A 27246-nucleotide genomic window follows, 5' to 3' on the forward strand; every position below is an offset into this window, starting at 1 on the left:
TTCGCCAATTTCCGGATTGCTCCACCCGGACAGAAAAATTCCTGTGTTACAAAACTAACCTCTCCTCGTGGAGTTTTCCAAAGGAAAAAATAGCTGGCCGACGGCCGCGGGGCCCTTCGCCAATTGGCAGACTGTTCCACCCGGACAGAAAAATGCCTGTGTTGCCACAATGCCACCCGGACTGTTCCATCCTTTTAAGTTTGCAGACAGGCAAAAGGTCCGCTCCCGCCTGTCTCCACATACAGCACGCGGTGAGCCAAGCACGGCGAATGATGACGAAAATATACTTTTACAAAAAGTATATTTACATTACAAGACGCGCTGCAATGTATATAAAAATTTTCAAGAAAGAGCTTTTCGATAGCGCCATCATGGACGTGGCACGTGCCGTGTTAGCTCTCCGAAGCGATGAACTTGCCCGTCCTAGACTGTGTGATATTCCCATTGGGCTGGGCACTTGCGTAGTGTATTGTTGCTTTTCTTCATATCTTCGTATAGTCTATGTTTTGTAATGTTATTTTCTCGTTTTCCTCGTTGTGACTTTATGGCTGGCGTGTGTCGATAGCACCTTTGTAATTGCTCAGTTCTCTGTTCTGTTCATTCATTGCATATATAAAAAACCAAGCCAATCTGCACATAGCACTACTGAATAAATACACACCAGAGATATCCCGCATGATAATGTGCCCGTCTCGTTTTTCTTCAAGTTTAGTATAAGCGATGTTATTTTCAAATTTCAGATTTTGCTTTTTAAACTTTTGTTGACTTTCTTTTTTTTTACTTTCTTGCCCTGGGCCCCGCGTTATGTAGCGCCGGCCCTGTCTTTATGTCCACATTATTGCAATAAATCAAATTAATATATATAAATATTAGCACGTCACCTGTTCTGCCTTCGTTCTCGCTCGAGATACTGAAAGGGGTTTGATGTTGTTTAATAAAAAGTGTCCTCAGCCTTTGTATAATATTAAACTAATGTCTCCGATTCGTTTTGCTCGGGGGGATTTTCTAATGGTAGGATACCTAAATTCTAGTTAATAACAACAGGGAGGTCACAAAAGCAGAAAATGGTTTGAAAAGAGTGGGTCTTTAAAAAAAAGGTGATCCTAAATGTACTTCGAAATTGCTCAACTCTTGTGTGCTTTGATATATAAAATTATTTCTGCCGACATGATTACATAGAAACAAATATCAACTGCAAAAAGACAACTACCCGGTTTGTGGGAAATCGAAAAATGAGCCGTTTGGGGCAACAGTTGCCTGTCTATTTGTTGTTTCACAGCAGTGTTGAGAATAACAAGTACCTAAAGTTTTCTCACCTAATGTTTTTTTTTCAGTTTTTAATAAGGTACATTAGAAATGCAAACGTTTTTAACTTTTACTGGTTTGTTTTCTTCTTCTGTGTTTCAGGGTTGAAACTTTCTTAGCTGAAATGTTCTCGGCAAGAAAATAAAAGAGGTGTCAAGACTGCGAAACAGATAAATTAGCGAGACAACAACAGTTCCAAACTAAAACAACGACCAACATGATTTCTTTCCATCAAGAAATGTCAACTAAACGCACGCAAAAACGAATGTTAAAGATGAATCCCCACCGAAGATGATCACGCAAACCAGTTACATTCAAAAGTCTAGATTGTCATTACCAAGACATCAAGCGAAAGCGATCCACTAAAAGCATTTACGTCCTTGGAAGGCAACCCCAACAAGAATAAAGCGCTCAAGAACCGAGTTCGCACAACGAAGAACACGAAAAAAAGGCAAATAAAGTGGGAGAAGTTTTTGTTCGATGCACGACGCATCCTACGAACGCCTGTCAAAAGAGAACGGCCGGCGCCTTAACGCGTTATTTGCAGAGTGTGGCGCGGAGCTCGCTTCGCCGAGTCGCCGCTCAAAGATGAATGCATTTGAAGCTCGAACGTGCGTCGTTCGTAGTCTCGACACGCAGAAAGGGCCCTCTTTTTTTCTTCTGTAAAACGTACCCCGAGTTGAAGCAGAGTGTAGCTCGAGCTTTCACAACGAAGCACAACAGATGCGCGTTCTTCCAGAGCGGCGGAGATAGAACCGAGGAGAAAATATTGCTCGTGGGCGAAGAGGGGGCGCGAGCTCACGTCATGCACGACTCATCGAACTGAGCGAATTCATCTTCCGTTCCATAAAGGAGCGCTTGGAACGAAAGGCACCTTAGGCGCGATATAGTCGCTCTCAAGCGCAGCCCACCCACACCGTTCTTCCTCCAAAACGAGGCAATCAACTTTAAGTGTCTTTCGAAAAGCTGAAATCTATTCACGGTCTTTCCTTTTTTCTTTTTGTGGCTGTTTTGCGTTTTAGTTGGTCGGTCGCTGGGGAGGACATGAGGAAACCACCCCGCACTATTCCTTTTCGCGCCAGCGTGCGACGATGATTTATAAAACGCCATTTTGGGAAGCAATGAAAGAAAGAGGTACGCGATAACCTTTTTTGGCCGGGAACATCGAACGTACCCGTAAGGACTCGTTAAAGAAAAAATCATAAACAAATATTGAAAATAAATGCGCGATTGGTTGTTAAACTACCAAAAAATCTACTACAAACGTTGGTATTTAAAAATAAAAATTTGTAAAGGAAGAAAGTGCCCGTTTTAGGGGATGGACTTGGTAGGAGATAGCGCGTATTACTTGCAGCACGCGTTTCGCGAGCATATATATATATATATATATATTGGGGGGAGGGGGCGGGCTCTAAAATAAAGGTTGCAAAATGGGCTCAAAAGTATTACAGACAGAGAATGTGAAGGCCCGAGAGGGCAGGAAGACTGCGGACGAACAATCGAAAGATGAAGAGAGGTGCAGAAAGTCGATAACTGGGAAGTGGGGCTGTGGGCGGAACCGGGTAAGGAAAGGAGAACGTGATCAGAGAGTACATGCACGGGTCCTTGGGCACTTTCGGACGTCGCACTAATGGCCCGGAGAGGGACAGCGTGAGTTATACAGCCGGCCGCCGCCTTATCGCCCCATTCCAGATGTAGATAAGTGCAATGGCCTTTTGGAGGACTGCCAGCGAACGCGTATAGGTGCGAGTATACTTTCCCGAAAGAAGCCCGCAGAACATCATTCGGCACGACGACCGCACTTCCTATACTACGTCTGACTAGGAGCCGGGCTAAGAGTGTTAAGACTTAGGTCAAACAATCGTAGTAGTTGTTCCCCATCACGTTTGGATTAAAGAACTGAAAACAAATTTTTCCTACGCGCCTTAGGTCTTTAGTAAGGAAAATGTGAAACAATAAACCCTTTTCGACTAACCTTCTGCGCATGCGTGCATCTCCTCCCCTGGCACTGCTTCCCGCTGTCGCCATTTTCGCGGGGCAAGCTTACGGTCTATTAACATATTAAGCACCTAACTTTGCGCGTATTTAGTCTTCTAGAGCGCAGCTCTTAGGTACCTGTTTCCGGGTTGAGCGGCGTCGGTGTCGGCGTAACCGCGCGTTGTATTATGGGACGTTTCCCCGCTAAATTCAGGGGAAATATTTCCCCACTAAATGGGAGGGGAGCAGGAGGGAAGTGGGAAGAGGGGCATATTCTCTCTCCGTACCCTTCCCCCTCCTCCACAACAGCTGCGCTCTAATTCGGTGTTACAGAGAATTGCAAACGTCTTTCATTTTTTTTTTATTCTTGTTTGACTGTACGCTGCTATGAGGCATAAAAAGCAACGAAGATCAATACAACTGTATGATGCGATGCCCTTGTATTCTGACGCGCGGAGGCAAGTTGGGCTGCCCTCATGGCCTTCGAGATCCCGAAGCGAGCGCGCGAAAGCTTCTCCGGCCGTCCGATTTGATTCGCGCCCCAGCAGTACGAGTGTTGTCTAGGACTTTTCGGTGTAGGGCGTTTCGGTGTAGGACGTTTCGGTGCGGACTTTTCGGTGCACGGACGTTTCGGTGCACGGATTTCTCGGTGCGCGGACTTTTCTGTGCACGGCAATCCAAATCACGAAGTTTTTAGTTTTCTCTAAACGTAATAAGCACTATTTCAACTAAAAAAGCATTTTTTCACACTTAATAATTTTCTAGACTTGGTCATCCATTTACGGTCACTTACTGATATACGACCTAAGTGACTTTGTTAGGCGCAGTACCATCCTGCGTGAGCAATGGAGACGTTGGACTTTAAGGTTCGTTTTCCAGTGTCTCTTTTCCAACCTACGCACTAGAAGCACCACATCGTGATTACGCGTTGGTTCGATAAAGGCGTTCTTGGCGTTTTCTGAATGGGTATGGGCTTTCTTATTGGTAATCTGTGTGAGAAAGGCCGAAACAGCAAGAAGCTCGATAATGCTAAAATTCACCCAAGTAATCGATTAGAAACTTCGTAAAACTATGAGACGTCCTTCTTCGCCTATGTGTCCTTTTTCTACCACGAAGTTTCTTATCGTTTACCACAGTCTGGTCATTTTCAACATGATCAACATCCACCAGCACGCCAGTACACAAACCGTTTTTTCGTAAAGCTTGAGAAGTCGTTTCTCTATGATACCTGAGAATAATTTGGAATGTCTTTAAATGTGCGTCCAACGCGAAATTGTATAACATTGATTGTTGATTGCACATCCGACAGAAGAAAATAAGTTCTTCCTATCCGTTACATGTCGCATGTTTTGTAATATAAATCAAGACATCAAACACATTGTCACGATTTGTTACAAAGCTTGGTGCTAGCACTTTGAATATAAGGTATATAAAGGATTAAGACAAAATAAATATGTAAAAAAAAAAAAGAAGAAACGTTCCTCTGGACAGTTTAGGCCACATCTTTTATCTGTTGGAAATTCCAATAAAATCGTTATTAAGAAAGTTAATTAGCACGTTTTGTTAATTAGACAGCGAATTTTGTATATTTTTTGTATTTCCTGGCGTCCCCCGTGACTAAAAGTTAGTTTTTGAAATATTGTATCATTTCGTTTTTAACGACCCTATTGTTAGCAATTTGTTAAAGCTTTCGCTGAAACACCCGGTATATAAAACATAGGGGCTTTTGCTCGTGAAAGAATTAAAGTGTGGTGCATGTGACTTGCGTGCTCTTCTTTGACTACAAAGAAACTTCGTGACAATTGAAATTGAGATCATTATGGCAAGAACTTTAATTCCATAATTTTTGTCAATTCTATGTTGATTTGTTGAAGTTTCACCTGGAATACAATTTCGATGCAAGATTGATTGTTTTTTTTTTATCAATCCTATGTTTATTTTATGAAGTGAACGATCTGTGCCTCTATTCTGGGATCGGGGTGAGCACTTTGGAGTGGTAGTGCGACAAAATCTACACCCTAAACTAAACTCGTCAAACACAAAGTTGGAGCTGAAATTTTGGAGAGCGCGCCGATTGGTCTTTGGCGAAGAAAGCGCCAAGTCATCGTCGTGATAGGCCAATCAGTGCGCTCCGTCAACTTGGGCCTCAACTTTGCGTTTGACGAGTTTAGAGGCCCAGGACGTCTAAACTAGTCCAGCAGAAAGTTTAGGGCCGAAGTTGACGGGGCGCACCGATTGGACTATCACGACGATGACTTCGCGCTTTTTTCACGGACGTCCAATCAGCGCGCTCCGCGAACTTTGCGCTCCAACTTAGGGTTTAACGAGCTTAGGACCCCAGACGTGCCCCTTGTGGGCGGTGCAGATTTCAAATCAGGGCGCTCCGCTGCAGCCCTCGTTCCGCTTTCATGTCGACCGTGTTTGCAAAAGTGTTGCCATATTTAATTGAGGCGCAATCAGGATGGCGGGATTATACACTTTCGTAAGAGCTTATAATTCAAAACGTGCATTCTTAAATGCACATCAAATTGCCGTGTCGGCCTACTATATAAAATGTAATTCAATATACGGCATAACAACTTAAGAACTACACAGGCTGCAGCCTACTACAATATACTTTCCGCCGGCTATCTTTCAATTACCGTCCTATAGAGGTTTCTTTTCAATTATTTTTTTTCCATACGGCAAACCCTCTGTTTAGGGTAGACTCGAAGTATAATTTATTCGCTAATGAAGTGCCGGAAAACGCATGTACGTATGGCACCCAGACTTATTTCAGTTGAGTTAATGCTCAATTCACACATTTGCAGCCGAGATTTTCTCCGCATTCGTAATAAGGCGGGTGAGCTTTTCTTCGCACCGGACGGTTTTGCGGTGAGCTTTTGCCCGGCGAGCGTTTCTGCTGCGAGTTTATTTCCGGTTAGTTTTTCTCCGGTGAGCTTTTCTCCGCCGTCCGTCATTGACCACAAGAGGATCAACACGCGAAACGTCGCACACAGTGCAAGTCGGAAAATTAATTTCTTTTCTCGAAACTTTTATTACCGACTTGTTATTTGCCTATCTTTCGCCTTTGATCGCAGTGATTGGTTGTTTGTGTGGCCCGCCTGAAAATATGCGTACAGACACTTTGCAGTGATCGGCGTTAAGAGCTGGATGCATCGACATGCCGCGTTTGTTTAAATAATGGACAACGCTAGAAAGGAGACATTGGCTGCAACTTCAGCGATATCGACTACACCTCTCCAGTTATTATTTAGGTTTGTCCTTAGAAACAGACACGCTTTATACATCATTAATAATTTTTTTTTATTTTAAGGGGAGCAGCCAAAGATCAAAGCTTGACTACTGTAGCATTCACCCGCTCGCTTCCCCTAAAAGAAAACCCGGTAGAAAAAGGCACAATGGTAATGATTACCTCTCGCTGGAATCACGTGGTCAATATTGCAATGCGTGGATTTTAATACGCGAACGTGGAAGGAGGCAAATTGACAACCTACAATTTCTACAGCCTCAGTTGGGCATCAGGGTAACTAAGCTGAAATCGCAGGTTTCAATGAATTGTTTTTTTACTCTATCGTACACGATTGTCAGTGGGATGAATTAATGATTTTTCAAATGTTTGTGGTACTAGTAAAACGCCACGGTCTGATGATTCGCAATAATATGTTAGCAAGTCTGAGAAAAGAATAAATAAAAATGACGATAGAGATGTCTCAAAATCTTGCAAAATGACGGGAAGTTTTTAAAAATCGAACAGTATTTTTGTCACAAGAAATTCAAAGTGAACATGAATTAAAGAGCTCTTTATCCAAATCAAATGGTAACAGCCATACGGCAGTCGGCGAGGATTCGACATTACGTATGGGTATAGAGCCAGTAATATGGCTTGTTTATTATTGCAGAAATTAACAAAAAAGTAATTAAAATAAATATTTTTTACTTGAATCATAATTATATCTTCTCTTAAAATTCGAACTTGATTATTGCTTGAAAAAACAAACAAAAAAACTGGCATTTGATATTTGAGACGAGCGAAGCGTCAATAAATCGACTCTGTTACAAACACACTGAAGCTGACTCTATTTTTTTTTTTCTTGTTGTCAAATCTGTCAAAGTTCGATTAGATTCTCGCTGCATAGTTCGTAATTACTTTTTTCCTAGATTTAATTCCACAAAAGGAATACTAAGGTCATTATTTATTAATACAATTTGTAAGCTGGAATTGAAAATCTCCGGACGCACAAGGAACCTCATGAAACCTTTCGTCTGGGTGCACACGGCTATGAACGACGAAAATTAAATTAAATTTCGCTCTATAAAAGATATAATTAGAGTTACACTACATACATACTTTCTTCGTGATCACTTTTCACGAGCCAGCTCAATGTTAATCCGTCCTCCTACGAAATTCGCGCTTTAAGGGCATACGTGTACATAGAACATTTCAAATTTCCGGCAGCTGATAACATAACTACGTGATAACATGCCCAAATACATAAAATATATAGGATACTAAAGTGAAAACAGAGCTGCAGAGTTACGGACGTTGTCGGCGACGTCACCCACGAGGAACAAAAACATCAAGAACTACGCGCGTTCAAAGTCTGAAAAACGACTGCCTCCAAGAAAATTCGCCGCAGAACATTGCGCCGTCCGAAGTAACTGGTTCATCTAATCACACGTCACCCAGGCGAATTACGCTGCAACAAAATTGAGTTACCCAGTGATGTAGGATGCGAAACGACCCCGTCAGATCAGGGTTTATATAAACGACGTGTTTTTTAATGTAAAAGGAGAGTCCTGGGCTCCTCTAAGTCTTCGTGCGTGCGCCCGTTCTCTTTGCCTTGAGCCTTAAAGATATATTTATCAATGTTAAATAATACGTCTCGAGATGGGAAGGTTTGCTGGTGGGCGGCATAAACGGAAGGCGGGAGGCGGAAGTAATTTGGCGTTTCTTTTCCATTCTTTGATTTATTTACGTTTTTTTTTTTTTTGTTCTCTTTTTTTTAGGAGCATGCAGGCTGATTTCTTCAAAGGAACCGAGGCCATAAGTCATCCCGATGTTTCGTGCGTATACCCGGGTGAGAATGCGTGTTGGCTTTGATTGAGCACTGGGAAAGCACGGAAGGTTTAAATGCGTGTCTACACGAATAAAACATCGAATGGATAACCGAGAAAAAGAAGTATTCAAAGCTCAAGCAATGGCTTTGATCAGAATGGGAGAGTTTTCTATCTACTCAGTGAATAAAACGGAAGGACGGAAGAGCAAATATAAGAGGACAAGAAGCAAATACATAAATGGACATGGGCGCGCAAAAAAAAAAAAAAAAGAGAGAGAAGAAACTATTCCGTACGGGATAGCAGCATGTTTCTAATGCACTGCTATTTTCCTGTAAACGTTTACTCTCCTGTTTTTGCACACGCGTTAATGAAGACAGTTAGTTTGACTTTAACAGTACATCATATGTAAATATATTATACCACAATGTATTAAGTTGTCATTGCACTTACGAGGTTGAACAAAAAAAAACCCAGAAAAATAAACATTAGAACGGCCGTGTCACATTGATTGAACCCTAAATATTCAAAACGAAAATGTGCTCTAAAGAACTTACTAAAGATCTTTACTATGAAACTTCGACATCGTAACATATGGATGAACGGCGTACGATTCGTCAAAGTAAGACACACTTGCACTAATGAAAAAGCTTCAAATTTCAAGTAATGTACGCCGGAGCTTGACTAAATAAACACTATTGGTCTGACCTGCTTGAGAATTTGTTTTTTGCCGGTTTTATGGCGCAGGTCCCCGACGGAGATAGTGCGCAAACTAGGTAAACTTGTTTGTAGAGGTATATATATATATGTTTCTGCTACCCACAAGGTTGGATATGTGGGTGTTCTGATTATGCTGTTGCTACTCGGATATGAGTCGTTTTCGTTGTCTTACTTAGGCTTCATTTGTAGTTTAAGCAGAACGCCGCATAAACTAAGGCCCGCATAATTCCCCATATATATATATATATATATATATATATGAAACGTCGAAGAATAAACCGTCCGTTGTTGCTGTTTTTACCAAGGGTTTTCTTTTCTTCTCAGTTATACCCACGCCTTCGGCCCCCCGCCACCATGCCCGTTATATATATATATATAAATATAACTAAATCCGTATTACTGCTAAAAAAAAAAAACAAGATATATGATATTTTTGCAGAAGGATGAAATACGATTATTATTACACTCATTATGACTACACACCCTCAGAAATGAGGGGACGGGGGGGGGGGGGGAGGGGGGTAGTACTTACGCACAATGTCGCATATATAACACCCGAAAAACTACAGTTCGAGGTTTAGTTAACTGATGCCGAACAAACGATACCAACTTTCACGAGCGGCTTAGAAGTCGAGTGGTGCAACTTATTGAAATAGCTAATGCACGCAGTAAAGACTACAAGAAAATACTAAAAATTGAGTTGACCCTGCTGCAGAATTTGTGCTTTTATATTGTTTTTGTATGCAGTTATCGATGTGTACATTATCTATTTAGTAAGTTATATCTAGGGCTGCGTGTTTTCGGTATTTATCTTTCTTTTTCTAATTCGGGAGATATTTTCAGTGTTTATTTTTTTTTTTAATCGATGATTTTCGGTGTCGAATTTCAATGCCGGAGAAAAATCTGTGTTTATCGGGCTTGTGTTGTAAATCAACGGTATAGTTACTGTAGGAAATATTATAATTTACAACGCACCTGACGTTACACTACTTTATTGAACAAATACCAAAAACCTTTACACAATTAATCTTAAATTATTTTTTCTGGCTGTTTTTCTACCTGGTGCAAACGGTTCGGCACACATTGACTCCTGACTCCTGCCGGCCTGTAGAAGTTATATATATATATATATATATATATATATATATATATATATGTATAAAAAGGTGGATTCTATTCTTCGCATTATTCCGGGCAACGTTTTGCGGGCTGGTTTGGATGCCTTTAATGACCCCAATTCCACTCCCGAGTCCTTTTTTCTTCCATATTCCAGGAAACTCACCGTCATGCTGGTGAAGATAAGAGAAAGAAACGGGGCAAGGAATAGGGTCTCGATAGAAAGGAACAACTCCAAGGACAGTTTAGTATGGTTGTGTTCCAAGTCAACGAAAGACAAAAAAAAAGAAAAAAAAAGGTAGATTACTTCATGTGAAACAGGCGTCTTTTGTTATGTTTTGTTTTTATTCAAGACAGCTCAAATTCGGAGTTTTACGGTTTTCACCGATTTAGTTAAAGGCCGACGTACAACCTGGAATTTCTGCAGGGAAGATAATCCTCTTAGCGCTCCCCTTCTCCTAAGCTGCGAGGGCAGCGAATTTGGGGAAAGGTAAAAAGCGAAGAGAATATAGGAAAGGAGGAGGCGGCAGAAGTGGAAAGCGCGAACTATACGTCGGTCTTTAAGACTGCATCGGGGTTAGTTTCCGGTGTTTATCAGTATACACCGATAAGAATGGGAACCCTAGTTATATCCCACAGCTATCAAGCTGCAGCTCGTGAAAGCTGGTGTCCTTACTTCGTCGTCACTTTGCAGGACATAAAAATGTAGTTTTAGAGATGTTACATGCGCGACAAAGGGTGTAAGTACTACACCCCCTATATCTGACACTGACGGTTGAAGTCAAGCGGGACGCGGAGGGAGCCGCTAGAATCTTATTATCACTCCACAGTCAATAAGGTCGTGGCGTTAACCGATAATAACGCCGAAGAACTAATTACGAAGCTATAATTGTGAACACAATAATGGAGCTAACGGGAAATGTAATCCGACTAACTACGCCTAATCTCCCCGAGTTTCCCATTCTCCATAATTAACTGTGGCTCGGAGGATTTAACACCTCGATTCTGACGCGACCATCTAATTCACAGTTTTGTAATCCTAATGCGTCGCCTCAAACAACGTAGGTAGGTGTACAAACCATGTCGGCAATATAGTGCCGTGCAGTATATTGGTAAATTGTGTACTAATGGAGCCCCGGACTCGCTTTATTGAAGCACAGTACGGCAACTGGAAGCCCCCGCCATAAGTTTCGAAACAAATTAGTCGTGCTGCTTTTGTGCTCGTGTACTTTCAAGCTTGAGTTGCTTCATCGACGTTGGATGTCGCAGAAATGAAAAACTATACCACAATCTCGTTGACTCTGGAGCAATAACCAGAGGCTCTAGAATCGCCCCATTTTGCGTGTCTTAAGTTGTCATTGACTCTACTACATTTCGATGTTGCAGATATGAAAGGCTATAATGGACCTTTTCCGAGAAGCGTTCGGCGGACGCGCGATCACCCGATGCCAAGTGGCGAAAGTCGGCGCGAGAAATCGAGGAAATTCGGAAGGAGGCTGTGGATCAGCGAGTAGAACACGGAATTGCAGTATATATATATATAACTGTGTTACACAAAAAAGGAAAGTGGCCGGAAAGCAAAATACGGCGTTTGGGTGGACGCTACGGATGCCCCTCTTTCAAGTCACGTTGAGCACGCGCCGCAACATAGCTCACATTATCGATTGGTAGCGCAGGTAGGTCACTTCCTTGATATTTAGTTCGTGCGGCCACCGCCTGGTGCCGTCGGTATGTGGAAAAGGTTCATTCTAGGTGACTGAGTAGGCGCTGCAAGTGATAAGAGACCCATTTAGAAAGTCACGTGCCGATTATTGTAAGGTCGGTACCGCTGCACAATAGCGGAACAACTGTATCGAGGAAAGTGCAAGTCATTCTATAATATTGCGAACGTCGGAGCACGGCCAATGCTACGAGCCGACGAACCAATCAAATAGCGTCGAAAGTGCAACGTCACTGCGCTCATCACCTATTTTTGTTCGGTGTTTTTTGTTTTGTTTTTCTTTTCATTGTACCGTGACGCTGAGGCTTTATTCCGCCATTGTGTAGGAATTCCACAGCTGCAAAAAGAGGGAAGTATTTCGAAAGGGGTCTATAGGGTCGACGGAGTATTTTTCATGGGGACAATAAACGAATTCAGAGAGGGCCTGTCGGCCTGCTCGACGAGTCAGTGTGAAACTTTAGTTTGCCTTGCATTTTTCAGTCTTTTGACGTCACATTTGCTTGTTTTGATTGCGGAGGACTGGACACTTAAACTACCATTAACTAGAACCATAACTGCGGTGGGTGGTGGCCCCGCCCCTGCTGTACCACGTCCTTGCTAATGTTCGTCGTGAACCGGGAGCGGAGCTCATGAAGCAGGCAGGAGGAGCACAGAAACGAACGAGAGTTGAAGGTTTTTCGGCCTTTGTTAATAAGGAAAATCTAAGAGATACTTTTAGGCGCTTAATTTTTTTTTCTAGAAATTGGCGTATTTCTGTTATTTGTTCTGTGTTAATGTTACGCAAGTTCGTTATCGATCAAAATGAACTGCTAACGGACAAAAAAATTCTTAAGAGACAACAACGAAGGGTCGAAATATAATTTACGAATTTTAAACCCTGTACATCAACTCATGTTTACAAACAAACCGGAGTGCCCCTAGCGGACGCCACCGCCGCCGCGCATGCGCGATGGAGGGTGGGCAAGAAGCTCGCCATCGCCCATAAACAAATCATTGAAATGCGTTGTTGTCGGCGTCAGTGTGAGTCCCCGTGCTCTTTTTCGCGTTGGAATGGTTGATTCTACGTCCTGACAATGACTGACTAGTTGAGCGGCTTCAGAAAAATTAACAAGGCTTGTTACACCGCAAAACTTTGCGTAAATAATGTGACGTGCGGCGAGTCCTTTCACGTGGACGCCGTAGAATGCGCGCTAAAGCCTGACCAACACGATGAGATTCTGCTCGCTATCTTCAGTCGCGACGTCGCTCGGGCTGCAAAAGCGTGGACAGTAGCTAACATAGTGGACGCCGATACTAAAAATCGGAAGTAGAATCGGGCAGTACAAGTCGGTGATGGCCACTGGTAACAATGATCAACATCTCCTTGTATCCATGCTGTTTACACTGAGCCTACTTACCCCAAACAACCATCAAACTTAAAATTTTTTATGCCTGCACTTACTTCTCATCGCAATTACTGGGTCAACGTTTGGTTTACCGAACGCTGTCATTTGAACGAGCTGACGACAAAAAGCAGACAAGTTTGAAAGAGCAGACGACCGTTCGAACGGATGCGCAATGGAGTGTGGGCAAGAAGCACCGCGTCCCGCGTGAACAAACCATTGGAATGTCACGTTGTCGGCGTCTGTGTGAGTCTGCGTACTCTTTTTCGCTTTGGATTAGTCAATTCTACGTCCTCATAGCAATGTCTTACAACTTTAGTCGCCTGAGCGAAATTATCAAGGCTCGTTACGGTGCTAAACTTTGCGTAAACAATTTGACATGCGAGATTCACTCGCGTGAACGCCGCAGATTGGAGGCCGAAACCATGATGAGATTCTTCTAGCTATTTTCGGTTGCGACGTCACTCGTGCAGCAGAAGCGTAGACGGTAGCGCCGGGGATCGACGTCAATAATGAGCATCGCAAACGGGAACAGACCAAGTGAATGAGGTGTAACAAGTCGGTGATGACCACTGGTATCAATGATCAACATCTTGTATCGACTGTTTAAACCGAGCCTACTTAAGTCTTTTGAGGCCTGCAATTACTTTTCATCGCAATCACTGAGTCAAAGTTTGGTCTGCGGGTCGCTTTTGCTTGAACGAGCAGACGACAAAGAGCAGACGACAGTTCGAACGATCAGGCGGCCGTTTGAATTTGCAGACGCACTGAACCCGCGGGTGGTCCGGACAACTTGGCAGTTTTCCCTCGTTCATGATGGAACAAAACAAATACATCTGGTGACCAAAAAGTGTTGCTCGCACAAGCAATCATAGTTCGACAGCGTCTGGTTTGCCCTTTTCACGGCTACTATTCACGTTCTCTGAACAGCGAAGGAGGCAGAAACACATGAAAACTGATCTTCAAACCTTTCCAGACTCTTTTGGTACAGCCTCCATCGCGCCGTTTTGACGAGAAGGCAGGTTTTTTGTATGGTTTCTTCCAAAAGAACACAGGAACGCATGTACGGCACGGCGACTTCCGCCCACCGCCCCAGACCGGAAGTGCGCCTGACGCGCCACCACCGCGGCGTGACGTAGCAGAGTTGGGTTCGTGTATAACGATAGGCGCTTGTCATTATGTGACAGTGCTTGCAAACGATAGACCACGAGTCCGAACACGGGTCAAAGTGAGTGCACTCTTTAATGTAATCACCCGGAGGTATATTCGTTTGATCCTACTGCACTTCAGCTTCGAGTGACAGCACTAATTGAAGTTTTTTTCAAACAAAATGTTTGTGATCGAAAAAAGTAGTTTGCTATTGCTTCTTTCGCAAGATTCAGCTGATATATAGGGGCAGCCAGTGAAGCTTAGAACACTCTCGTGTGTAGCTTACCCCAAATGAAACAAAGCAAAAACGTGAGCGTTCGGGGTAACAGACTGACTGACCTAAATTTGATGCCACTGCCCTTTGAAGGTTACTAATTCCTCTTTCAACGCGGCAGACAAACTTTTAGGGAGGGAGGTTATTGACGAAAATAGCACACGTTTATAGGGAAATGTTTGAAAATCGGCGGTTTTCGGTTTCAACCGATTTTGAATTTTTTGACAACGGCAGATGCTCATCAGTCCCCCTCATTACGCGCCCAACGAATGTCAAAGGACGGAGGGTTTCGGCGAAGATAGTACTCGCTTAGATCAAACATTTTCAGAAATCGGTGTTTTTCGGATTTAACACATTTCTGTACCTTTGACACCGGCTGGCGTTTATTGGCGTTTTCTGGCGGCTAAAACCATGTAGTCTGCGGCCTACCTAAAACAGGCTAAAAGTAATGTGTACCTGAAGTCACCCTGCTGGAGTCGAATCTTCTCGAATGTGAGCCGCACCCGCTCGTTGAAGCGCGCGATGAAGCTGTACGCGCAGCGCACGTTCTTCGGGTACGTGGACGGGTACAGAGGCGAGTAGAAGTGTCCGTGGGTTTCGGTGCGGTTTCCGCTCTCGAAGTCGTAGTCGCAAGACGTGCCCGGTAGCAGCACACCGTCCACCTCGAAGTTTTCTGAAATAAGAGCAGTGTTCGGTTTGAGTTTCTTTCTTCCCTGTTTTATATCGGTGGTTCCTCGAAAGTGTGTTTAAATGCCTACACTTTCAGCAAGCCCCCGATCTCTAAACTTGGCTGGCACTGGTGTCACTTTAAGCGGCCATTGTGGTTGGCTTGCTGCCAGTGCTGTAATAGTTAACAAAAACAAAAAGCAACAAAATACGTTACACGTTCCTTGCAAATTAAAGCAAAGTGTTAGCGACCAAAGTTCTCTCGAGATGAAGGGATCACGCTACCTTACAAATACTGATAAAATGTAACACAGGTTTCTTTTGCGTTACTTTTTATTGATGAATAAATCGTCATATTTCAAGAAACATTATAAGCATGCAGACACTTAACGTATTAAACTTATATTTTTTACAGTTCAACCTGAATACTCGCTGCAACAACCAAAAACACGAAAAATAGGCGTGACAAGAAAACGCAGAAGACGCAAGAATATATGACTTGGCGCCTAGAAACACGAACAACAATTTAAATGTAGTTTTTGATTTAATCTTGGGAAAAATATTTACCTAGTAACGTAATGACGTTTAGGTTACTCAGAATACGTAACGTAATAAGTATGTTATGTGTTACTGTTTTGAAGAAAAAAATGTAACGATTACGTTACTACAGTAAAAGTAAAGCTTCTTTTAATAATTAAAAGCGCCGAAAAAGACAAAGACAAAAAAGTGGAACGACACAAGGCGCACTTCTCGCTTCTTGAATCTCGCCATTCATTGTAATAGAGGCCCGTGTACGCCAGTGCTACATGACATTAAGATTTTGGCTCGTTATCGCGACCGAACAAGCAGAGAGCTGTACGAGGCGTATGCAATTAGGGATAAGGGCGTTGAGTGCATAAGTGAAGCGTCACTCGCCCTGTCAAAGAGTGAGTTTGAATATTTGAGAGAAGCATTGCGAGGAACACGCTGATGACTAACAGGGTTCTGGGGCCTATAAATGCATGTACTTTTCAAAATAAAACAACAGTTGCGAGGCGCCTTGTGTCGTTCCACTTCTTTGTCCTTGTCTTTTTCGGCGCTTTTAAGTATTTAAAGAACCATAAAACAACTGGCCCAACTTTCAACTTTGCTCCAAAAGTAACGCGTTACATGTAATGCCATTACTTGTAACGCGTTACAGCCAACAACGCCTTCTGCTGCATGCATATCGCACCACCGAACTTTTTTCTTTTTTTTTGGCCAGTACATGTAGAAATGGCCAACAGCGTGATGCGGTGACGCCTCACAGGCCACCTTTTCATTTATACAAGCCTACGTTACTAGAATACTCAGTTGGGGCGCTCCGATCAGTACTCGAGAACCGAACTAAATACGATCGCAACACCACCATTTCTTCCGCAGCGGCCAGTCAGGGAACTGCACGGCTGCACCAAAGTAGCATTCGATAGCGTCCGTTACTGTTCAGTATTTGCTTTGATCGGCCATTTTGGCTCCGAAACGTTTACAGTGGAAGTGGTTTCAGGGCTGCCATTCATGGCTGCCAGCCCCCGACTTCCGAGCACAATCGCAGCGAATTACCGCTGAAATTAGGACGCGCGCCCACGTCGGGACGCGCTACCTGAAATCAGCAGTGAGACATGCTTGTAGGTTCTATAAAAACAATTTTAATTGTGCCGAAAAACCTTGTAAACTAATACTTTATGAAAACATCACGTTCCTGTCATTCTGTACCAACTTAAAAAAAAAAAAAAAAAACACCACGAATAGAGCTTTTTTTTGTCTGTTTTACGCAAAAACATTCTTTTTAAAAGCTCATGCTGACCACAGGAAAGAAAAAGAGACTGATACGCTATCTGGGTGCGTCAAGCTTGGGAGTTTTGCTACTCTGGTAGTTATATACGTTCCTTATGGCCACGCGACACCGTGACGTCAGGTGACGTAATAACGTCTCAAAGGACCCATAAACGCCATGCATCTAAAGCGCCTATGGAGTATGTCAAAGGGACGGGCGTCGGTATATTCAGCACAGAGTGCCTTTAAACGAAAACTTCGAAAACTTCAAAACTTGAAATTGGAAGGATTATGAACACGTCAGATACAGCCAGAGGCAATTTGACCCGCGACAACGTGAACGCCGGCGGAGCAGGCAAAATGCTGCATGGGGCGCAGCGGTCGCCGCGTAGTTGTGGGAACGAGACTCGGCGGACTGGTCCACTCTGTAGAAACGGGGGAGGGGGGGGAGGAAGGAAAGGGGGGAGTGATTAAGAAGGACCGGCTATGCGGCGCGGCATTTCGAAGCGGTTAGCAAAATACGCCGACTTATATTTTAAAGTATATTTATTGTTCTCTTGGCAAGGCTATATCGATTTGCTCCCGTTCGGGCGCTCATATCGTAGCATGAGTTTGTAAAGCCGTCGGGCATTACTATCAGCTTTTTCGCACGTAATGAGTCCAACTTGATTTCAGTTTACGGTTCATAGTTTAGTCTAACAAAAATATAACTAAAAGTAAACGGATACATTTTTCTCACATATCTGTAAAAATGTTATCCCACATTTACAGCCGACATGTTCATTGTTTTGTTTCAGAAAAACAAGAATTATTTTTGCAAACACATGAAAAGTAAGCGTCAAATTTCTGTCAAGTGCTGGCCGATGGGTTTTTCACAAGTTACCGCGAAGTCGCGAAGACTGCTTAAGTTTGTTAGTTTTTATTCGGGTGTTGGAAGCATGGGATATACTTTATCTTTGTTTTAGCCCGACTTATAAGATAAGCTGATCTTGAGGCGACTCACAGATGTTGCCGTAATGTCACGGGTGCCACTAGAAGATAGAATTAGTATATGTGCCCTGTCTCGGGACGGACAAAGTCAAAGAACTATAGCTTCTAGATTTGGATATGCACTGAACACTGTAAATCGTATCGTGCCAGCGTATAGGAATGAAGGGCGTATAGCTGATGCGGCGCACAGGCGAAGACCCCGTTCAACGACTCGTCAGGAGGACGAGCGGATTGCTAGTGCAGCTTTTGACCAGCCAAGTATAACCGCAGCAAAAATACGAGGGCAGTTGGGCCTCCAAGTTTCGCTCCAAACCATCGGGCGGCGGCTTCACGACGTAGGGCTTCGGAGTCGTATTGCATGTCAGGAACCGCTCCTGACTTCACGCCACAAGGAGCAAAGACTTGCATTCGCAGAAGCCCACCGGTACTGGGATGTCAGCGGCTGGGCCTCAGTCATCTTCACAGACGAGTCTACGTTCACGTCTGAATGGGACCAGCAGAAACGTGTGTGGCGACCTACTTGCAAACGGTGAGACCAAAAACCATATACTGAACTTCTCTTGGCCTTCTCTCTTCTAGTTAAGTGAATAAGTGTTGTTTTATTTTTATACAGGTATGACCCTCACTACGTGCAAGAAGTGGCGACGAGCGGTCGTTGTTCGGTCAGCGTATGGGGGGCCATAACTGCGCAAGGGCTGGGCTCACTCACGCGAATCGACGGAAGGCTGACGTCGGAGAAATACTGTGGCATACTCTGTTATACCTTGCTTCCTCTCGCCTTGGATGGTCAGTTCTCCGACGGCTGCTTTCGGATCCCCATGTGGCGGGTTCGAATCCCGGCCGAGGTGCCCGCAATCTGACGGAGGCTTATTGCGGAGAAGACGCCGTGTAACCGAGCTTTCGGTTGCACGTCAAAAGATCCCCAGGTGGTCGAAATTAATCCTCAGTCCTCCGCTGAGGCGTGCCAGATGCCCGCCGTTGGTTTGGCACGTAAAACCCCGAAATTTGACTTTTGACGGCTGCTTTATCTTGCAACAAGATAACAGTCCGATCCACACAGCTGGCCGAGTGCAGAGCCTGCTCGACGGCTTAGGTGTAAGGCAATTGACATGGCCACCAAGGTCGCCGGATCTAAATATGATCAAGAACATATGGGGGCTAATGAAACGGAATCTGTTGGCGCGGGACCTTCATCAGGCTTCTTCAGAAGTCCTTTGGGAAGCAGTCGAACAAGAATGGACCAACCTCCAGTCCATCCCGAGCCTCACCAGCAACCTCTGTGAGTCCATACCCAGGCGCCTTCGACAGGTGATAAGCACTGAGGGAGCGGGAGTGCGCGGTTAGTAGTGCCGGATGCCCAACTTTTTTTTTTTTTTCTTTTAGCTTATTGGAAATAACTTCTGACTAGATGTGATTAGAAATCTCATTTTTCTTTTAAGAGATTCTAAGACGAATCGATTACTTTTCGTGGTATGAGGAAATAAAGACGACGCTGAAGACAATGTTTCTGTTATTGCAGCCGCAAAATTCCCGAGCACACGCACACAGAATCAGACACAGAAAAAAACTATCCTTATGCAGTCGTTTTTTACCTTAGCCGTTAACAGTATTATTAGGAAAACTTCTATGCTACCATATATTCGGTTCACGCCTATAAATGAACTATTAGTCATTCTTGGCTTACTTTCCATGATCAAAATGAAACAGCGGAGCGTTTGACTTTTTGAGGAATACAGTCAAAATTTACAAAGAGAAGGCGAAAGATAAAACGCAGAAAATTATTGTACAAAAAAGAGCTTATCTGATATGATAGAAGGCCATTCTAGCGCAAGGGGCATTTGTTTTGATTGGATCTCCCCCGGCATCGAAACGTGGACTGCTTCCGTAGCCTCTTCCCCAGAGCGAAAAAGCGAACGCAGCGCTGCATACGGCAATTGTTCCCCGTGGCCGCTCGCTCCGTTGTCGCAGGTCAAATTGCCTCTGACTGTACTTTTTAATATGGATTCTTAGTATAAAATATTAATTCATCACGACACTTTTTTCTCCAAATTTTTTTATTGCTTAGCGCTCGCATAAATGGCTACTTTTCTTTTTTAAAAAGCGAGAAAAAAATTATGACGGTAAACTTAATACCCCTCTCAGACGGCACCTAAAATGCCATTGACTCAAAATGACATTCACTTTTTTTTTTAAATTACATTCAAAATGGCATCTGTCAAACGATAACTTAAATGACACTTAGGTGATGTTTATTGTGATTGAGGTTGCAAAGTCACCTCGGGCACAGAAAGAACGTTTGCGTCAATCATGGCGTCAATAAACATTTTCAACACGGCGAAACACTATTTTTTTGTTGTCTGCTGGGACACCAAAAATAACAAAAAACCGGTATAGAAAGTTGCGCGTACTAATTTTAAATACCTTCGATTTCTGACGAAGACTAGGTGTTTTGTGGCGACCATGAGGCGAAGCCTAGGGCGAAATCCATCAGCCAGCTGACAGCTTGCTCGCTATTAGTTCTTTCGGTAATTTCGGCAGTGCTTGCTTGCTCTGGCTGTCCCTCAAGCTCGGTCTTCGTTTGCCGTGTTCCCTTCTACGTCTGCGAGGGATCCAGGATGCCGTATTGAACTTCCGCCGTTGCTATCACGGCGGTATGGGTTGGTCTTTGTTTGAACGTCTCCGGCTGTTGAGAAGGCCGTCCCCCATCTTCGTCGTAGGCGCATTCCACGTGCTTCAGTTCGAAGACAGGCTACCGTACCTACTAATGTACTTCGTCTTCAAGCAGCCGTTTCGGTGATTCCGGCAACGAGATCAAGTACATTGTGAATGCGTGTCGGCGTTACATAGAGTGCTTGGTCACCGAGTGACTTCTGTGCATCTAACCACCCCAGTGAGAAAGCGAGTCGCTGCTGCAAAGCCATACTCCACGGCGGAAGACAGAACCATCGCCAACTTCCTTTTCGTGGGGCACTCCACTGCCAAGTGATCGCATCCAGCCTCCGACTCGACTGGCCGAAGATCGTGAGTGCCGCCGAGATCTCTAAACGGTTAAACACACACGGGATAAACAAACTGTCCATGGACTCCCGCAGGTCATAGCGAGTAGCTGGACGACTGCCACCTATGGCATCAAGTTCCAGTGCCAGCGATTGCCAAAGCAACATAGGGTAGTAAGTACTCTTTTTGCAAAAAAAGGGAGAGAACGTTTATTGTAACGAAATACAATGTATTAAGCGATATTGATGTATGAACTAGTAGAAATAGCATCACTACATGAATTTCTAGCTCTTAGAAAATTTAGGCGATCTTGTTTCAAACTTAAAACACAACCGGACTAATCGTCTTCGTAATTGTGCCAAAACGGGAATCGGTGTGCCGGCTTGATGAAGTGGCAATGACTAAATACCTGCCTCTAAATACGAGATGAGAGTGCTAGTTTCTAGCACTTTAAAAACTATGTTTAGAACCTATAGAACGTTCTCAGTTCTGTGGAGTTTCAAAGAAACGTTCCAAGCTAACTCTGTCGACTGCGCCGTCGACGTTTGACTTGCATTGCATTCAGCAAATGCCCAAGGGCGTCAGCAAGCAGGACGGAACACAAAAACCTTCTCGAGAGTCGGTAACATTGTGATGCTCTCGCCCTCCAATGGTGATCATGACTCTACAAACTGTGGTTTCCGCAACGCGGAGTGCCGTTTCTGCAAGCGGAAGGGACACATAATCCGAGCCTGCCGTCAGAAGAAAGCGGCAGGGAACCGAACCAAGTGCAGCGACAACCGCCCAGGAAAGTCGAGTGCTCAAAAATTGGACGCGCCAGGCTGTACGGACTTTACCACATTCCAAGTGACCTACCAGCACTCATGGCAACCGTCATGGTAAACGGAAACCAAGTACCTATGGGGCTGGACTCTGGTTCCGGGTGCTCCATCGTCAACCCGAGGACAACGTGCAAGCTAGAACTCTTCAAGAAGACACTTCGACCGTGCACCTGAAGAGTCCGAACTTACACTCAGCAAACTGTGCATCTAGTGGGAGAGGTGAAGTTGCAAGTCAAGTATGGCGGCAGAGAAGCTAAGCTTCCGCTATTCATTACGAAGCGGCTGGAATCAGCATTTTGGGATGGGACTGGTTCCAACCGTTGTTCATCTCCTCGGAAGGGCTTCATAAGCTTCATGGAGCCCTTGTTTTCCGGAACCGGAACGGGAAGAGCCATCCAGCTGTAAGCCAGCAGCACACATTGAAGACGAAGGTGTCAACTCTCTTCGAGGACCTCTCGGAAGTATTCATGCCCGAGCTGGGGAAGAGCAAGGGTCCCCCTGTACGAATTGAAGAGGAGGATCAAGCCGCACCTAAATTACACAAGCACCGTTCGCGCTTTTGCCGAAAGTGGACGAAGCCGCCGAGAAGTTGGTGGAACAAGGTATCTACGTTCCGGTCAAACTTTTTTTTTGGCCGAGGTCTATCGTCCTGATTCTAAAGAAGAATGTGAAGATGGGTATTTGCAGTGACTACAAGGGAATACTCAACCCAGTCTTCAAGGGGGAGACTTATCCACTACCCACTCCGGAACAGCTGCTAGCAAGGCTGGGAGGTGGCTCAGAGTCCTCCCGGCTTGACCTGGATCAAGCTTATCAGAAACTTGGCATCGACGAGGATACTTACTTGTTGTTGACTATAACAACGCACAAGAGGATTTTCTAGGTGACCTGATTAGTTTGCTGTGGCCGTGGCTGTGGCCATCTTCCAGCGTTATATGGAAGAAATCTTGAACGGCCCCGAAGGAGTGCAGTGTTTTTGGATGACATTCTTATTGTCGGACAAAGGGTAGCTGAACACGACGATTGGTTGCAGAGGGCGCTACAGCGCATCCAGGACGATGCCCTGTGACTGAATGCTGATAAGTGCGCTTTCCGAGTCAAGGAAATATCGTTCCTGGGGTACCATATCAAGGAGGACTACGTCAGTTCTTTGGCCGAAAAGGTGGAGGTCATCAAAAATGCTCCGGAATCAACGAACAAGACAGAGCTAGAGTAGTTCTTGGGAGCTTCGGACCCTTATGGTTGTTTTCTGAAGTGGGCCGCTTATGTGTTGGAACCGCTTCATCGCCTTCTGGATAAGGAAAAGTTGTGTAAGTTGTGGGTCTGGGCGAAGACGGCAGCAGGGGCGCACAAGCATGTCAAGGGTCTGCTAGAATCCTCAGCTGTTCTAGCACACTACGATGCGTCACGTCCCATAGTGCTAGCCTGCGATACCTCTCCGTCCGGGCTGGGAGCTGTACTGAGCCAAGTGGGAGAAGACTGCATTGAAAGACCTGTGGCCTTTGCATCAAGAACTTTGTCGCATGCGGAGTGCAACTACGCACACACAACAGTGAGAACGATGAGAACAGTCTTCGCTGTCCCCTTCCGCAATGTAAACGGCCCAATGGTCGACTGGAAGGAAGTCGTTGGATATGAGCGCCCCACAGAGGAGAGAGAGAGACAGAGAGAAATAAAAATATTTATTTTAACACGCCTAGTCCGGCGCTCCAATCCACATAGGAGAATTTATAGGCTGCATTCTGTTTCCAGGACCGAAACATTCAGCTGCACATCTGTTTGCGAGTCTTCGTGTCAAGTTATTACCCTTTTTCCTACTCACAGATAACTGACACATAATGTGCCCAGACATCTCGCAAGAAAGTAGGAAGACAACTGAAGACTTCGTGACAGGTTTGATAAGTACCAATCATATTTCAAATTCTACAGTAACAAATACTAAGCTTCCAGTGCAATGCTTTTCAGAGAGGGCTACTTTGTGCATATTCCACTGCTAGCTCAGGCATCAAAGTGCACCTCGTTGTATAGCACTTAATTTGGGATAGTAGGGCGAATCAAACCTGCAAGATTCCTGACCGAAAATATAAGATGTTTGGGGTGTACTCAAACATGTGCCCTCAGAAACCCAAGTACCAAACCCCAGCATCCACCTGACCATAAACAGAACTTCGCTAATACGTGCAGTGAACTGGAGCCAGTTGTTGAACATGATCCTAGATAATCTGGTTTGTTGACTGCGGTGAAGAGTGTCTCCAGCTTGAGCCAGCATCGATTACTTCTTAATGGTCTTCCTGAATGTAACCAGCGTGACAACATTTGGAAGAGTTGAGAGGCAGATGGTTATCCAGTGACTTTGTGCATACGGTCGAAACGTATGTCAAGATGATGAAATCTGGTGCGACAAAGTGCTTGTGTGTTTGGTGGTTAAAGGAGTACCACAGGACAACATCCGCTCTCAACCGTGTTTACAAATTGGTGTGAGAAGCATTGCCGCCTCCAGATGTTATGAGAACAGTCTCCTATGGCGGTGGGAGATTTGTGGCTGAGTTCGGTAGTGCACTGCAGCTGGGAGCACGTGAAACGAAAACTCTCGCTGCAGAATCCGTTGATCTCAATTTCAGTGCCCTTGCCAAGACTACAAAATAGTAGAGCATGCATAGTGAAATTTCTACATCAACTACCTTCCTTGATCAACCGCGGCACGTCAATTGTACATGAGGGGCGAGTCAGCATACGGCTAGGACTTGTGGTCAATCAGTTCTTCAGAAGTTCGACATTAATCCCAGCCAAAAACACATGCAGCAGTCATGCGCAATTTGTAAACTAGGGTCAATCATGGTTGGAGTACTAAATTCAGTACCACTTTGCTATCCAGGTGGTGTGTCCCCTGCCCATTTCGATCTGTATGATCATTTTGCCAATGTGCGTTTGTTTATCACCAGGCTAGCAGTCATACCGCACTGGCTGAACCTCTCGTGTACAGCGTAATGTATTGTTGCAGAACCTCATAGACACATAAACACACTGCCTAAACAAAAACGCCTAATGTGCCTTGTTTTGGTAAAAGACAGTGGACAGAAGCCCGCAGCTGTGTGGAATAGAAGAGTTCTAATGATGGAAAGTTACGACATAGACGAATATCATAAATCTTTCCTGCTAAGCAAATTCGTTTAATCTGCAACTATTAAAGGGGCGGTGCAACGATTTGCGGACTTTGGCTAATTAATTGCGGGAATTGATCCCGGCCACATATAAAACGAAAAACCGAAAACTATTCTTTCCTGCTTGCCCTAGTTTTCATTAAAAAAAAAAATAAAAGAAATTGGTATCTCTGGCACCCAACTCAACATTGAAGCGGCACCAGCTACGCCTGTGACGTCATTCGGAGTGGCGTTGGTTTCCGGTTGGGTTCTTCTGGCTTCCGTTTCCCCAGCGCTCGCCGGCTCGCCAGGCTCGCCGCTCTCCCGCCGATTCCCGACCAACATGGCGGCATGGGCGGACGGCCTGAGCGACGTCGAGCGCAAGATGCTTGCGACGCGGCGGGCAGTCGAAGTCGAAGTCGAGGTCGAGACACCAGGAACAATAACGATACCACGATACTACGGACCATGACCAACGCACTCCGTCGAGCGAGGGAAAGACAAAACGTCCGGGTTGCTCGCGTAGCCGCCGTAGGCGCCTCGGGCGTCGACGGATGACGGCGACGGCAGGTTTTGTTGACTTGCAGTAGATGGCGCCACAAATAATTCATTCCCTTTTAGCGGCAATGTTAGACTTTTGAAGCGTTTCTGCATGCCTAAACAACCAGATTTTTTAAACTTAACCTTAAAGGAAGCTTACAATTGCCTAACACTATCACTTACAAAAACCACTCCGAATGACGTCACACCACAGGTTCCATTTGCGGCCACCATGTGGCCGCAGGTTGGGAAAAAAAGGCGTTTTTTTATTTTACGATTACGCAGCGAAATATAGGTATTTTGGGGTATGGTGGCACTTTTTCTCTTACTTATGCCGAAGTAAACAATATAAAAAATACAAGCTGCACATTCGTTCAGTGTTAAAATCATTGCACCGCCCCTTTAAATAGAACGGCTATATAGAATAAGTAATTTTGTTTAGTAATGCCATCAATGCTGCTGCAAGTGACTTCCATGTTCTGGATGCTCTACATGAGCATGTCGGGCTGCTTCGAAACTAAGCCGAAGCAGCTTCTACGGTTATATAGTCTTTTCCTTTTTACTCTTGTAAGTTGCACATTGCCGCTTGTGCCGGCCCTTATACCAATGTTTCGTCGGCCTGTTCTGGAACTCATCCCAAGCAGCACAGAGTTGGCCAGTCATCAGCCAATGGCTGGCAATGGTCCTTGGCCAAATGGCCAGGCAGTGGCCAGAGACTGGCGGGTTACTGGCCTTTATCTGGCCACTGGCCAATGGCCACTGGCCGCTGGCCATCAGCCATCGGCCAAGCATTGGCCAATGAATAGCCTCTCTTAGGCCACTGGCCAAAAGACCATCGCCAGACATTGGCCATTGCTTGCCCAAAATCCGTGCTGCTTGGGATAGCATCACCTCTGACATTGCCACAGGTCTCAGCCCTCTTGAAGTCAATAGTAGCGGCGGCCCTGACGCTGGCTATTGCACTGTCCTTGTCAGTCCCACACATTTGTTTTGTTACTGGTTTTCCAGACGGCACCTCACACAGTGCGTTTGCACCGCAAGTCAGAAAACAAGTGAGGAGAATGTCACAGAAGTGGGCCATGGCTGCAAGAAATTGCCGCTTGTTATTCAGAGGAAGTGATCCCGTGAACTTGTTGATTTCTCTGTAATGTAGCCAGCTCACTTTGCCTACTTCTATGGTGGCCCCCAGCAGCAGATGTTTTCTGGAACATGTAGATATCCTAAGTGGCAACTGTGCAGCAACTGTATTCAATGTGTATATGCAATATCTTCTTAAAACAAATTAGGAAGTTTTGGAATAAAACTTTGGACGGACCATATTCCTAGGGATATGATGGTTAGATGTAAACACACGAAGCATATTTAGCTTTGAAACAGTATGGGACTATTCTTCATCCCATCAAGAAAGCTAGAAATAGAAACTTTCAGAGACTGACTTCATAGAGCATTTCTCTTTATTTCTTTTTGTAACACGCAAGTCAGTGGAAATGTAAAAGCCGGTAAAAGTTCACGGTGGCGAATACCTACACTGTGTTCATTAAAAGAAAAAAAAATCATTTAAAAGATTTGTACCACTTCAAAAAATGTAACCTCTTTTTGT

At 44.6% G+C, this 27246-nt stretch overlaps 1 protein-coding gene across 1 annotated transcript in view; it reads right to left on the minus strand.

The window, feature by feature from the left end:
• LOC8027543 (suppressor of lurcher protein 1) overlaps positions 1-27246 on the minus strand; it is a 94816-nt gene that overhangs the window by 41734 nt on the left and 25836 nt on the right. Inside the window, exon 5 of the mRNA XM_029976425.4 lies at positions 15158-15374. Coding sequence (XP_029832285.4) covers positions 15158-15374 — 217 coding nt within the window. The remainder of the gene's footprint in view (positions 1-15157; positions 15375-27246) is intronic.

This window comes from Ixodes scapularis, unplaced genomic scaffold (assembly GCF_016920785.2).
Source record: "Ixodes scapularis isolate PalLabHiFi unplaced genomic scaffold, ASM1692078v2 PGA_scaffold2__306_contigs__length_199485367, whole genome shotgun sequence".
Lineage (NCBI taxonomy): Eukaryota > Metazoa > Arthropoda > Arachnida > Ixodida > Ixodidae > Ixodes > Ixodes scapularis.